The 13,018-nt window shown below is 56.9% G+C and overlaps 1 protein-coding gene across 1 annotated transcript; it reads right to left on the reverse strand.

Annotated features, from left to right (window-relative positions):
• Positions 1–944: 944 nt before the first annotated feature.
• Positions 945–11,343, reverse strand: PLEKHF1 (pleckstrin homology and FYVE domain containing 1). The gene is made up of 2 exons (XM_003275039.3): positions 10,905–11,343; positions 945–2,595 (listed from the first exon to the last, which is right to left on the reverse strand). The coding sequence occupies exon 2, from the start codon at positions 2,577–2,579 to the stop codon at positions 1,740–1,742; it is 840 nt and encodes a 279-aa protein (XP_003275087.2). The 5' UTR covers positions 2,580–2,595; positions 10,905–11,343; the 3' UTR covers positions 945–1,739.
• Between the last annotated feature and the right edge of the window lie 1,675 nt (positions 11,344–13,018).

A 13,018-nucleotide genomic window follows, 5' to 3' on the forward strand; every position in this document is an offset into this window, starting at 1 on the left:
TGAACTCGGGAGGCGAAGGTTGCAGTGAGCCAAGATCGCGTTACTGCACTCCAGCCTGGGCAACAGAGTAAGACTCTGTCTCAAAAAAAAAAAAAAAAAAAAAAATACTGACCCCTCCCGCCTCCCTTGCAGGGTGCCCACAGGCCACCAGCAGGCCTTGTCACCTCAAGGGTGGTCCGTGGGTGGTGGTGGCGGCAGGCCCTGGGAGCTGCGCTTTGACCTGCCGAATCAGAATCTGCGCTCGAACTGCACCCTCCAGGGTTCTGTCTGCACGTGACCCTCTGAGAACTGGCCCCAGGAAGACAGTGCTAGGCCAGGGAGAGGCTGTCAGTGGGGTTTCAGATGCTGTGCTGCGTGGGCAGGGGACTCCCAGCCCCACGGTCACCACTTCTAGCTGACAGCAACCCCAGTCCATGCCCCAGTCCGGCCAAGGCTGAGGCGCTGGGAAAGACTAGTGCAGAAGCACTCGCGGGGCACTGTTAAAGGACCCCCAGCTCCCTGGCCAGCATGGGACCAGGCGTCGGGAGGCTGGCCTCGAGCCCCAGGCCCAATGCGCACTCACTCTGAGAAGGGCTGGTGTACCTGGGGCCCAGTTTCCCTCCCCACAGCACCAGCCCCAGGGCCAGGCAGGACTGCACGGGGAAGCTCTCAGCCTGGGAGGCCCGGCAGAGCCACACAAGTGGTTATCTCTTTCCTCAGTTCCATCCACTGAGATCTCCCACACCAAAGTGAACAGGGCAGCAGGCATCAGGCCACCGTCACAGCACCCGGACAGACCTGTGTCCTGGTCGGGGGGCCCGGCCAAGGCACGGCATGAGCGTCTGTCTCCGTCGGGCAGCCGGCATACACAAGAACGCCCAGTGTGGGGGACAGTGGTAGATTTTTGCCACCTAGCACATTTTCAACCATGGACAGAGCCATGTCTGAAGCAAGGACACTCCTGGGTTTTGCAACCAACCATCAACAAACTTTCTTTTTTATTATTAAGTGTGGGCAGGGTTTCTGTTCTTGCAACTGAGTCCTAACAGAAAATACTGGTTTCACTGACCGCAGGGAGAGCTGAGGACAAGACAAAAAGGCACGAGACAGCTGGACACCTGGAGAGAGGTGACACAAGACAGAGTCCTCACCTGGCTGCCCTGGGCCTCGGGGAGCTCAGGCTGCAGTCCCTGGGCCTGGTGGCACCCACAGCATGGCAGTCTCTGGCTGGGCTTCGGGGAGCCCACATGTCTGATTGGCAGGGCTTGGCCAGCTAGGCGGTGGGCACCAGTGTGATGGGTGGGCAGGCCTGGGCTTCCAGGAGGCCTCCCGGGACTCAGGCTCTTCAGTGGGGTGTGCTTGTTGGGGTGTGGGTGGGTTCTGTGACTATACTCCCGTCTTGTCTTCCCTCTATGTTCTGAAACCTGCTCTGGTCCCTAGATGTCTGGAGACCTGGGGTCGTCCAGCTCAGGAGGCCATCTGGAGCTGCCGCTGCAGCCGGCAGAGTGGGAGGTGGCATTTGTTCCCAAGAGGTCTGGGTGTTCTGGGGCTTCCCGAAGGGAAAGGCATTACCTGCAGTGAAGCCATAAGGACACAGTGTCCAGCAAAAAGGCACTGGGAGTCCAGAAAGAGCCACTCCCCACCGCTGCGCCTGCCACCATGGGGTGGGGTCCGGGAGCCCTGGGCAGCTTCTGGAGCTGCCCTCTTGGGGGCCTGGGCAGTGGAGCTGGCTTGGGGACAGATGTTCTGCAGGCCGGGGGTCAGCTGTGGAAGGCAGACCAGGCCACGCCCGAGGCGTAGAACTCCACGCGGCTGGGCCAGTCGCCGTCCCTGCTGCCTTCCTTGTCCTCGTCGGAGTCATCGTCGTCTCCACTGGACGCTCCGCAGATGGGCCGGGCCAGGTGGGCTGGCTGCCCTGGGGACCCTGCGCCCTGCTCCTCCGCCTCCTCCTGCCGCTGCTGGGCGGCCAGTTCACGGTAGCACAGGCTGCAGACGCGCACGGGCTTGGGGGACAAGCGCGGGAGCAGGAAGCGCTGGCGTGAGCACTCAGCACAGACCACGAAGCCGCACTTGCGGCAGTGGTGGCGCCTCGTGAGGGCAGAGAAGCGCGTCTGCGTGCAGCGCATGCAGATGTCCGTGGCCTTGTCGGGGATCCAGGGTGCCGCATGCTCCGTGCTGGGCGGGCGGCCCGTGGCCCGCAGTTGCCGCCGCACGCACTCCTCGATGTGGCTAATCCATTCCTGGCGCTCCGTGGCGGAGGCGGCCGACACCACGAAAGACTTCTTGGCCGTCTTGATCATCCAGCGGTTCTTGGCCTGCAGCGTCTCCGGCAACAGCTCCAGTGTGACCTCCTCCAGGGGGATGATGTGCTGGCTGCGGTACTTGCGCTTGTTGAGCACGATGCTGCCGTACACCAGGATGTCGTTGAAGAGGAAGAAGATGCGCGGCTTGGCCTTCTTGCGGCACTCCTTGGTCAGCACGCCCTCGCCCAGCAGCACTCGGCCTGGCAGCGCCAGCGGCTGCCCCGAGGCCCCGAAGCAGCTCTCCACCGCCGCGATGCGCTGGCTGTTGATCTCCGTGTTGGCCAAGTGGTCCACCATCGTCTCCAACTGCCGGCTGCAGGAGGAGACAGACAAGGAGTATGTCCAGACTCAGGCATGGGGGTGTCAGAACCACGCTGCCCACCCCCAACTCACTAACCCACCATGCCAGGCAGCCCACTAACTACCCATAGTACCCCGCAGGCCTGCCCTGAGGCATCACCCCAGAAACTGACCCTTAGATGGGAGTACAGGGAACTACGGGGAGGGAAGGGGGATTCCCCAGTAAAGGGGATGTGGAGGCCAGACAGGGATGGGAAGGCAGTGATAAAGTGTGCTACTTAGGCCAGGTACAGCGGTTCACGCCTGTGGTTCCAGCGCTTCGGAAGGCTGAGGCAGGAGGAGGCTTGAGCCCAGGAGTTTGAGGCTACAGTGAGCTATGATCACGCCACTACACTCTAGCTAGGTGACTGAGTGGATTCTATCTCTTAAAAAAAAAAAAGTGCTACTGAGCTACCACTGTGGGCAGCAGAGGGCAGAGGTTCAGCCCTGCTGTGGAGCCCTGAAAAACAGGGCGGAACAGGCCTCAACGGGACATCAGAATGGTCCATGCCAGGAGACCTGGGTGTCTCCACCCCCAACCCATCCCTGACTCTGCCATCCGCTAAACCAAGCTGTCACAGGTGCTGCAACCCATGTACCCACCCAGTGAGTGCAGCAGTCACCACCACCATCACAAGCACAGGCGCCGAGTGCTTCCTCTCAGCCAAGCGTGACTATCTCATTTAGTTCCCACCCAACCCCAGAAGGCAGAATCTCTACTTTACAGGAGGGGAACTGAGGCGATGCTAGGAGGCAGCGGCCCTGGAGCTCGCACTATGCTGCCCTCCCGAGTGGAGTGTAAGGCCACACAGGCCCCTCTGTTGGTGCCCTAAGCACTAAGCACTAACTCAGAGCACATGCTGGGCGCCCCCTGCTTGGTTCACACACACACCAGCCCACCAGACTCACGACCTTGAAGACCCCATAAATGCCATAGATTCCCCATTCCAAGCCTCCAGTCTTGGCCGCTCCAAGCTCTAGGAGGGCTCTCAGCATAGATGTTCACCTGCTTGTCTAATAAGCTCCTCAAACTCAACACATCCAACACCAAACCTCCACAGGCAGACCTGCGCCCCTTCCTCTCCTTCAGTGACACCACCATTCACCCAGGAGTTCAAACCCCAGATCTAGGACTCATCCTTGAATCTCCCCCTTCCTGTACCTCCAACATTCAAGCCATGAGTAAATCTCATCATCTTTACCTCTCAAATCTAGCCTGCCCACTTCTCAACACACAACTCCGCCACCATATCGGTGGCAAGGTGCCACCGTGTCCCATCTGAGACAGGCTGTCCCAGGGTCGGCTCCTTCCTGCAATGGGTTCTCAGTTCCTTTTCGAAAGGGTTCTCCCTGACAACCCCAGCTCAGGCAGCCTCTTCCCACACCCAGGACAGGCACTGGTAATCCATGGTCTGAGAGTCAAATCCGGCCCTCAGCCTGCTTTTGTTAAAGATTTATTGGGACACAGCCACACTCATTCATTTATTATTGTCTCTGGTGGCTTCCACACTGCAATGGGAGAGTTGAGTGTTGGTGACAGGGACTACATGGTGACAAAGCCTAAAATATTCACCACCTGGCCCTTTGTAGAAAGGGTCTGCTGACCCCTTCTCTGGGATTCAATCCTATTTTGTTTTATCTTCGCAGGATTTAACAGGACCTGCTGTTTTCTTGTCTATTCATTGCTTGTGTGTTTTCTGCTTCCTCGCTCAGTTCTTAGCTCCATGAGAACAGGAGCCTCTACTTGTTCATTGTGTCCACAATTCTTGGAGCCATGCCAAGCACATACTAGGTGCTTCATAAGTAGCTTGGCACGGTTCCAAGCAGGTCCCAAGGCCCACCATGCATGACTCAGCTCTTACCTCTGCAGAGGAAGAGGTGAGAGCTGGCCCCACCACCACCATGTGCACACATGTGTTCCGGTACACACGGCACGCCTGGGGCTGAGCTGATCACACCCATAGTGTTTCTGGGTCACTGAGCTGCAGTTCTAAGCCTGGCCACCAGTAGAAAGCCAGAGTGGGGCCCCAGTGTGAGGGTGGATGCATTGCACAAGAGAAGATGCTGGGCCCTCGAGTCACGTTCCACTTGCCCCTGCAGATCACAAGTGTCCTGAGAAGGGCTGCCCACACTGCCTTACGTAAGAACTGCTATTTTTAGCTTGCTGATCTTGGCTGTATACTGCAAACCTAGGGGATGACCAGTGACAGATTTGACCTGTCCCACCATGACTGATCACCGAGTACCGAGATGGACAATCTGACAAAACCAGAACTGCATTCCACAAAGAGCAATGACTGCCCAGCAGAAACAAACAAAATGCCTACCAGCAGGGAAAAGGACAAAAACCTGGGGCTACTCACGCAATGAGAGATACAGATCAATGTGGTCTGACAGCAAACAACAAACACGGAGTGGAAAAACACAACCTGTAGAATGTTGTATGTAAAGTGACACCACTTATGCAGGAATTACATAACATTTTGAAAGTGTTCAAGAACTATATCTATGAATAAAAATAGTTAGGAGGAAGGCCGGGCACAGTGTCTCACACCTGTAATTCCAGCTACTCGGGAGGCTGAGGCAGGAGAATCGCTTGAACCCGGGAGGCAGAGGTTGCAGTGAGCCAAAATTGCGCCATTGCACTCCAGCCTGTGTGACAGAGTGAGATTCCGTCTCAAAATAAATAAATAAATAAATAAAAATAAATAATAAGTGTTGGTGAGGGTGTGGAGAAACTGGAATCTGTGCACTGCTGATGAGAATATGAACTGGTGCAGCCCCTAAGGAAAACAGCATGGAAGTTCCTTAAAAAGTTAAAAATACTCACGCCTGTAATCCCAGCACTCTGGGAGGCTGAGGCGGGGGGATCACGAGGTCAGGAGATCTAGACCATCCTGGCCAACACCGTGAAACTCTGTCTCTTAAAATACAAAAAATTAGCCTGGTGTGGTGGCGGGTGCCTGTAGTCCCAGCTACTCGGGGGGCTGAGGCAGGAGAATGGCGTGAACCCAGGAGGTGGAGCTTGCAGTGAGCCGAGATTGCACCACTGCACTCTAACCTGGGCAACAGAGTGAGACTCCGTCTCAAAAAAAAAAAAGGGTTAAAAACAGAACTACCACATGATCCAGCAATGCCACTTCTGGATATATACCCAGACTGAAAGCAGGGACTAAAATAAGTATCTGCTTTCCCATGTTCATATCAGCATCATTCACAACAGCCAAGAGGTGGAAGCAACTCAAACGTCTATCAATGGGAGAATGGATGAACAAAATGTGGAACATATGTACCATGGAATACTATTCAGCCTCGAAAAGGAAGGAAATTCTGACGCACACTACAACACGAATGAGCCCTGAGGACATCATGCTAAGTAAAGCAGGCCCATCACAAAAGGACAAATACTGTAATAACTTATATGAGATATACAAACTGATCAAATCCATAGAGACAGAAAATAGAATGGTGGTTGCCAGGGGCTGCTGGAAGGGGAATGGGGAGGTTGTCTGGGTATGGAGTTTCAGTTTTAAACGATTAAAAAGTTTTAGAGGCCGAGTGTGGTGGCTCATGCCTGTAATCCCAGCATTTTGGGAGGCCAAGGTGGGTGGATCACTTGAGGTCAGGAGTTCGAGACCAGCCTGGCCAATATGGTGAAACCCTGTCTCTACTAAAAATACAAAAATTAGCCAGGGATGGTGGCGCGTACCTATAGTCCCAGCTACTGAGGAGGCTGAGGCAGGAGAATCACTTGAACCTAGGAAGTAGAGATTGCAGTGAGCCGAGATCACACCACTGCACTCCAGCCTGGGCATCACAGTGAGTTCCGTCTCAGAAAAAAAAAAAAAGTTTTGGAGATCTGTTGCACAACAATGGGAATATACTTAACGCTACTGAACTGTACACTTGAAAGTGGTTAGAATGGTAAAAATAAAAGACAGGAAGGAGAAAGTCAGGAGCAAGTAGCCTGGGGAGAGGACATAGATGTGACCAGGAACGGAGGGCTCAGATTGGATTCCACTTTCGTCTATAAGGCTTCATTTTTTTTTTTAAATTTTTTAAAAAAAGGCAGCAGCAAACATGATGAAATCCGAATATCTGCCAATTTCAAGAAATGGGAACACGTGTTGCTTCTTCTAATTTAAGGTCTTCAAAAAGAAAAGAATTACAGGCCAGTGCTGGGTTGATTCCTGGGCTCCATGGGCTGGGGGCCGCTGAGCACGTCTCATGATGGGATGCCTGGCTGGGCCTGATAGGATGACCACATTGCATCCGGGCCTGGGCACCTGCAGGGGATGTCAGGAGCCCCAAAGAAGCAAGGCCACACGTGCCCCCCGCCCACCTGTGTGCTGAGAAGTCAGGCTACTGGTGAAACGGGATGAAAACCCAATCCTGAGACTGCAGACCAAAGCCTCCACATTCAGTAGCTGAGGCAGGTGGACTTTGTGCCCAGACAGCAGGTAGCCCTCCCTCAACCCTGGGGGCTTGTTGAGCTCTGGAGACTGGGCCAGCCAAGTGGACGGCATGGAGGAAAGGAAGGAGCAGCACCAGGCATAAGACAGCCGCAGGCAGGAGTGCCCAATCCACGCTGGACCTGGCCAGCAGAGGGCAGAGTCCATGACACTGTCTCTGCAGCCCTTGAAGGGGCTGCAGAACACTCCACATGGGACCCCCTTGCTGCTCTGCCCCTGCCCGTGACTCACAGACCCCCTCTAGGTTCTTACGGCTAGTGTCCAGCTGCCAATGGTAAAATGTGGACCAGGAAGGGCGAGGAGGGGCATCTGGTGGCGATGAAAGGGGCTGGGCTGAGAGCTGACCCCACACACTGACTGGGGCTGCCAGGGGCTCACATGTGCCCCCTTTTGTGAACCTGCAGAGGGTCCCAGGTTGGGTGAGGGGCGGGGCAGACAACATCCTCCTGGGAGCTGCCCCGGCATGCGCACCCTCTCTACATGACCACAACTTCACACCCTGGTTTGACCTGGCCTGCAGGTTTTTCTTGGCAAATACAGCAGCCCTGAGTTAGACGGGGAATGCTTTTTTTTTTCTTTCTTTCTTTCTTTTTTTTTTCTGAGACATTGTCTTGCTTTGTTGCCCAGGCCGAAGTACAGTGGCCCAATCAGGGCTAACTGCAGCCTCGAACTCCAGGGCTCAAGAAAGCCTCCCACCTCAGCCTCCTGAGTAGCTGGGACCACAGGCATGCACCAGCATGCCTGGCTAATTTTTAAATTTGTTTTAGAGGCTAGGGTTCATTATGCTGCTTAGATAAGTCTTGAACTCCTGGCCTCAAGCAATCCTCCCTCCTCAGCCTCCCAAAGTGCTGGGATCGCAGGTATGAGCCACTGAGCCCAGCTAGGAATCCTTTTTTTTTTTTTTTTTTTTATTGCTCTCACCAGGGAAGTGAACCTCCCTTGCTTAGCACAGGGGAGGAAAAAGCTGAGCCCTGTCCTTACTCATTTGGGGCCGGCCTGCCTTGGGAAGATGTTGGTGACAGAGCTTCCTGGCAGCCTCTGGGCCCTGAGTGCCTGTATTGGCCCCAGTGTGGCCCCAGGGCTGCTGGTAGAGGGGTGACCGCAGCGCAGGCTCAGTAAGCCTGGGAGACCAGGCAACGAACAGACCTGCATCTTTCTTTGAGGGTTCAGAGGGGTGGGGGCTCTCAGGCTCAGCAATCCTGCTGCCTGCACAGGGGCTGGAGGTGCTCACGTGAGCACTGCGGCTTGGGAGCCACATCCTGAGAGCCACCGCGTGGCTGCAGAAGCCGTGTAGCCAGGTTCTGTATGTGGCAGCCCAGGTGTGATACGTGATCAACAGCAGGGGCTGGAGAGCTACACCAAATCTGGGCCACTGCCAGCTTTTCTAAATCCAGTTTTATTCAAACACAGCCATGTGGGACAGAGGCTGTATGGCTGGCAAAACCTAAACTATTTGCTACCAGCTCTTGACAGAAGAGGTTAGCAACCCCTGATCTACACCACGCCACGTTGTAAAATGTATAATGCACACACTGCAGGGCAAGCTGAACAGGCCACACAAGGTACTGCCCTGACGGGAGTCGTCCTGTCCTCTCCCCTACTCGGGACACAGCATTTTGGATAAATGAGGGATGTGTGGGGCCCCAATATGGGGCCCTGGAAAGTAGGAGCTGGGCAGCGGCAGGGGGTGGGGTGGGGCCTGTAACTCCTCTGCCTCGGGTTACACGTGGAGAAGCTGCTCAAGGACGTGCAGGGACAGGGTCACTGAGGGAATCAGAGTTCTGGGGGCAGCTTAGCCCTTGGGACTTGCCCTTGACTTCCAGATCGGAGCTACTCCTTCCCTGCAGGGACCTGTGCCCCACGCAGGCCCACCCTGCTTCTATGCCTGCCTGATTTCATTTTCCAAATATTTATGGGTCCCACTGTGTGCCAGACACTGTGCGAGGTTACAGCTGGGAGCTGGAGACCAGGCCCTTCAGGAATGCACACTTCTTTTCAGTGAGACTAGAAGTACATTCACAGGGTATTTTGAGAGCCAGTGCTAAACACTGTGAAGAAAAAGACTGGTGCGCCCAGCAGGGCAGGGGCTGGGAGGACGGTGGAGGTCGAGGAAGGCCTTGGGAGGAAGTGAACTCACTCCAGCCTGAAGAAGTCAGCTGTGCAAAGATCTAGGGACAGAGCTCCGGTCCTGGGGAGCAGCTCAAGGTGGAATGGGTGAAGTCAGGCTGCGGAGGAACGAGCGATGGGGCAAGGGGGACAGATGAGGTTGCAATGCCGGCAGGGGCCATCCTGCAGGCTCCCAGGCCAGCGTGAGGATGTGAGGTTTTCTCCATGTGCATTGAGACGGCAGCACCAGGCGCCAAGCCTCCTCTCCCTCCAGAGGGGCCGCCCCTCGGCTCTGTCCAGCCCTGTGATTCCTGGAAGGCCCTCCTCCGGGAAGAGACCGGTAATGAAAAACACAGCAAACCAAAACTGGAAGTGCCGCCGACTGAGCCACCAGGCACAAAGTTAAGCATATTACGTGCATTATTTCACTTAATCCTCACAAAAGCCCCCTTGGGGAAGGTACTTCCACCACATCAAAGTCACCGCCCAAGGTCCCTGCTGAGTGATCAGGAAGCTCGGCTCCAAAATAACCATGAGCTGTGGAAAGCTGCACTCAACCAGAGACCAAATCAGAGCTCCAGAAGTCAGAGTACAGCGGGTGTTGCCTGCGCTCCAAATGCCTGATGCCCACCCCATCCCGAGCAGGTCCGTCAGCTTGGCTGGGCTGTCCCACCCTCCAGGCCACACTGGCCAATCCCCCTTCCTTCCTCGGGGTGGGCTGGGTTGGGCAGGTCCCCTAGCTCGCCCAGGGCCGCCTGGCCTGTCTCTTGGCAGCCCGGAGGGCTGACGTGTGCAGGGACGCAGGCCGAAGTCAGAGTCATCTCGGCTCACACAGACTCCAGTGGGAACGACGCTGTGCAGAGGGACGATCCCAGCGCATTAGGGGACTACCTCCCCACCTCCTTGGCCTCTGACCCTCTCTGGCCGGGAGATACCAGAGGTGTTCAAATTCCAAAGGAGTGCTCCCCTTGAGCGGCAGAGACCAAGTTTCAGGGTGGCTCGGAACCTCTGCTTTCCCACCTGCAAAGGGGCTGACCACACCTCTGCCCTACAAGGCCCACCAGGTGTTGGGGAAACGAGAAAGGAGGGAGATTCCAGGCCGCCTCTCTCTGCAGGCCTGCTCAATAGTTTCCTCTCTGAGATGGGAGCAGTGCCCGACGCTGTTTCCCTTGGCAGCTCCCACCAAGATTCACAAACTCAACTACTCCAGAGGAACTGGGACCCCAGCGCCCCCCGCCGCGCCCCTGCCCAGGGGGACAGTGGTCCCATCCAGGCCTCCAGACTGCAGACTGGGACCGAGAAGAGAGGTCCCGGCAGCCACACGAGGCTAGGATCCCGGAAACACCACCAGCGACCGGGTGAGCTGAGACTCCTGTAGTCCCGGGTGGCCCGCGACCCCCTCACCCCCACCAGCTTACACCTGCGCGCTTCCCCAGGGACTCCGCCTCGGACCCTCTGACCCCTGACCGCTCTCCCTCGCACTCCACAGGCTCCCCGCAGGCTCACCCCGCAAGCCGCCCAGGAGCGCCCTTCCCCGGCCTCTTCTTGGGCTGGAGTCCGCGGCACTGCGCCCCGCCCGCCCAGGAGCCGCCAAGACGCAGCGGCCCGAGGGAGCTCGCTTGCCCCGGGGGTGGTGATGGGAGACTCGCCTCCTGCGCCTGCCCCGCGACTCGCAGCCCGGCCGGGGGACGGTGGGGGGACTCACCTCCTGCGCCGGCCCCGCGCCCAGCCCGCGAGTCCGCACCGCAGCCGCCCAGGTCCCCGCCAGCTCAGCCCAGGTCCCCGCCAGCTCCGCCGGACACGCCCCCGCGGTGGCTCGGCCAATCGGAGTCCGGGAAGCGGGAGGGGCGGGGCTTGGGCGCGTCTCCCGGAGGGCGCCCGAGCTCGTGCGCGCTGGAGGTCCGGAGCTGGGCGGGACTGGCGCCCGTGTTTGACCCCCCCTGGCCCCGCCCGCCTTCCCTTTCCGCTCGCCGCTGCCCCACGCGGAGCGCGACTGCTGTCACCCGCTGGGACTGCGACCCTGGCCTTGGGCAGGGGTGGGGGCGCCCGCGACTGTGAGACCTGCAGGGCTTGGCGGGGAAAGGGGCAGTGGGAGGCTTGTGCATTCTGGTGCCTCCGGCGGGCCTCAGCACAGTCACCCTCAGCGGTCAATAATCGTAATATGAAAATGCAGCAGCACTTTATAACCTTTTTTTTTTTTTTTGAGACGGGGTCTCCCTCTGTCGCCCAGGCTGGAGTGCAATGGTGCGGTCACGGCTCACTGCAGCCTGCACAGAAATCATCCTGACCCCAGGAGAATTAGCCCACCAGGACCGGCTAGCTTTTGTATTTTTGTACAGACGGAGGTCTCACTATGTTGCCCAGGCTGGTCTCGAACCCCTGAGGTCAAGCGATCCTCTCGCCTTGACCTCCTAAAGTGCTGGGATTTCAGTAGTGAGCCACCGCGCCTGGCCTATTTTAAGCTTTTTATAGTGGAAAATTTCAAACTGAAAGAAAGAGAATAGTTCAGGGGACCCTGGTGCCCATCACCCAGGTCCAACACTAGCAGCAAGTTATGTCACCCCTGGCTCAACCGCACCTGAGCCTCCTGTGCGGCTTAGAAGGAAATTCCCAGGCCTCAGTGCCCGGAGGCCTTCCTTGCCCTCCCTGGCCTCCTCCCCACAGGTCCTCTCAAATGGGCTGCTTCCTGTTCCTTAAAGCCCCAGGCCTTTGCTTCTACCTCCATCAGGCCTCAAACTGTCACCTTCTTAGGGAGGCTGCCCTGGCCACCCAAAGCGGTTCCCTGTCTCCACCCCATCTCCCTGCACAGTCACCCGTGTTTGTAATTTCGCAAAGCATCTCCCAACCCAGAGTCCTCTCCTGAGGCCACTCGTGGGATTCAGGGCTGCCTACCAGGCTGTGCTTCTGTGGAATGCTCATAAACAAGTCATGCTGGTGGCTTGCCTCCCACCCAGGCTGTGAGTCCCACGGGCCAGACGGTAATTTCTTCTCATGTTCAGACAGGACTTTCTTCTCGTTCACCCCTGCATCCCGAGTGCTGAGAATGGGCAGCACGTAGGAGGAATGCAGTCCGTACTTGTCACATAGATGCAGGTTGTCTTGTCAAATAGAATGCCGCCTGGGCACCCTGAGAGGGGTGGCTCAGGCCGGGGCAGGCCTGCTGGGCCAGGACCATGCGAGAGCGGAGCAGCGGGAGGAGGGCTGATGGGCTGTGGGGCCGTGGGGCTGGAGCTAGAAGAGGTGCCTACTCTCTTGGCAGGGGGCTATGGGCAAGGCTGTGAGGTGGGCCCAGTGCTGGAGACAGGCCTCTCCCAGCTGAGAAGGGAAGGGAAAGGGGGTGAGGGAGGGGGAGGGAGAGGAGACAGGCAAGTGAGAGGGCCACCAGCTGTGGCCTTGGGGAGCCCCCTCCCCACTACCTCCTCATGGCGCCCACCCACTACCTTTGCCCTCATCAGCAAGGACAGCTTTTATGAGCATTCAACAGAAGTCACCGCCTGGTAAGTAACCCTGAACCCCACAAGACCCAAATAATGTCTGTTTGCTTTCAAAGTGTTTAAACATTTTTAAAATGCATTGCTGTGAACATTTCATATGGGGAGCGTTCACATAAAAATCAGGATCTTCAGCTTCTCTTATATCAGAAGATTTGAGAATGCGGGTCCTCTTTAGATGGGCCCTGTGTTCTCCCCTCCACTATGGTCCCCACACTCCCTCTGGTTTCCCCCTTGGGGCGCTTTACCCCCTTTGGCACTTCCAGGTGAATATACGTTTGGGTTTACAAGTCCTGAAGGGGCAGCCAGGCCTCTATACCACAGAGAG

Source organism: Nomascus leucogenys, chromosome 10 (genome assembly GCF_006542625.1).
Source record: "Nomascus leucogenys isolate Asia chromosome 10, Asia_NLE_v1, whole genome shotgun sequence".
Lineage (NCBI taxonomy): Eukaryota > Metazoa > Chordata > Mammalia > Primates > Hylobatidae > Nomascus > Nomascus leucogenys.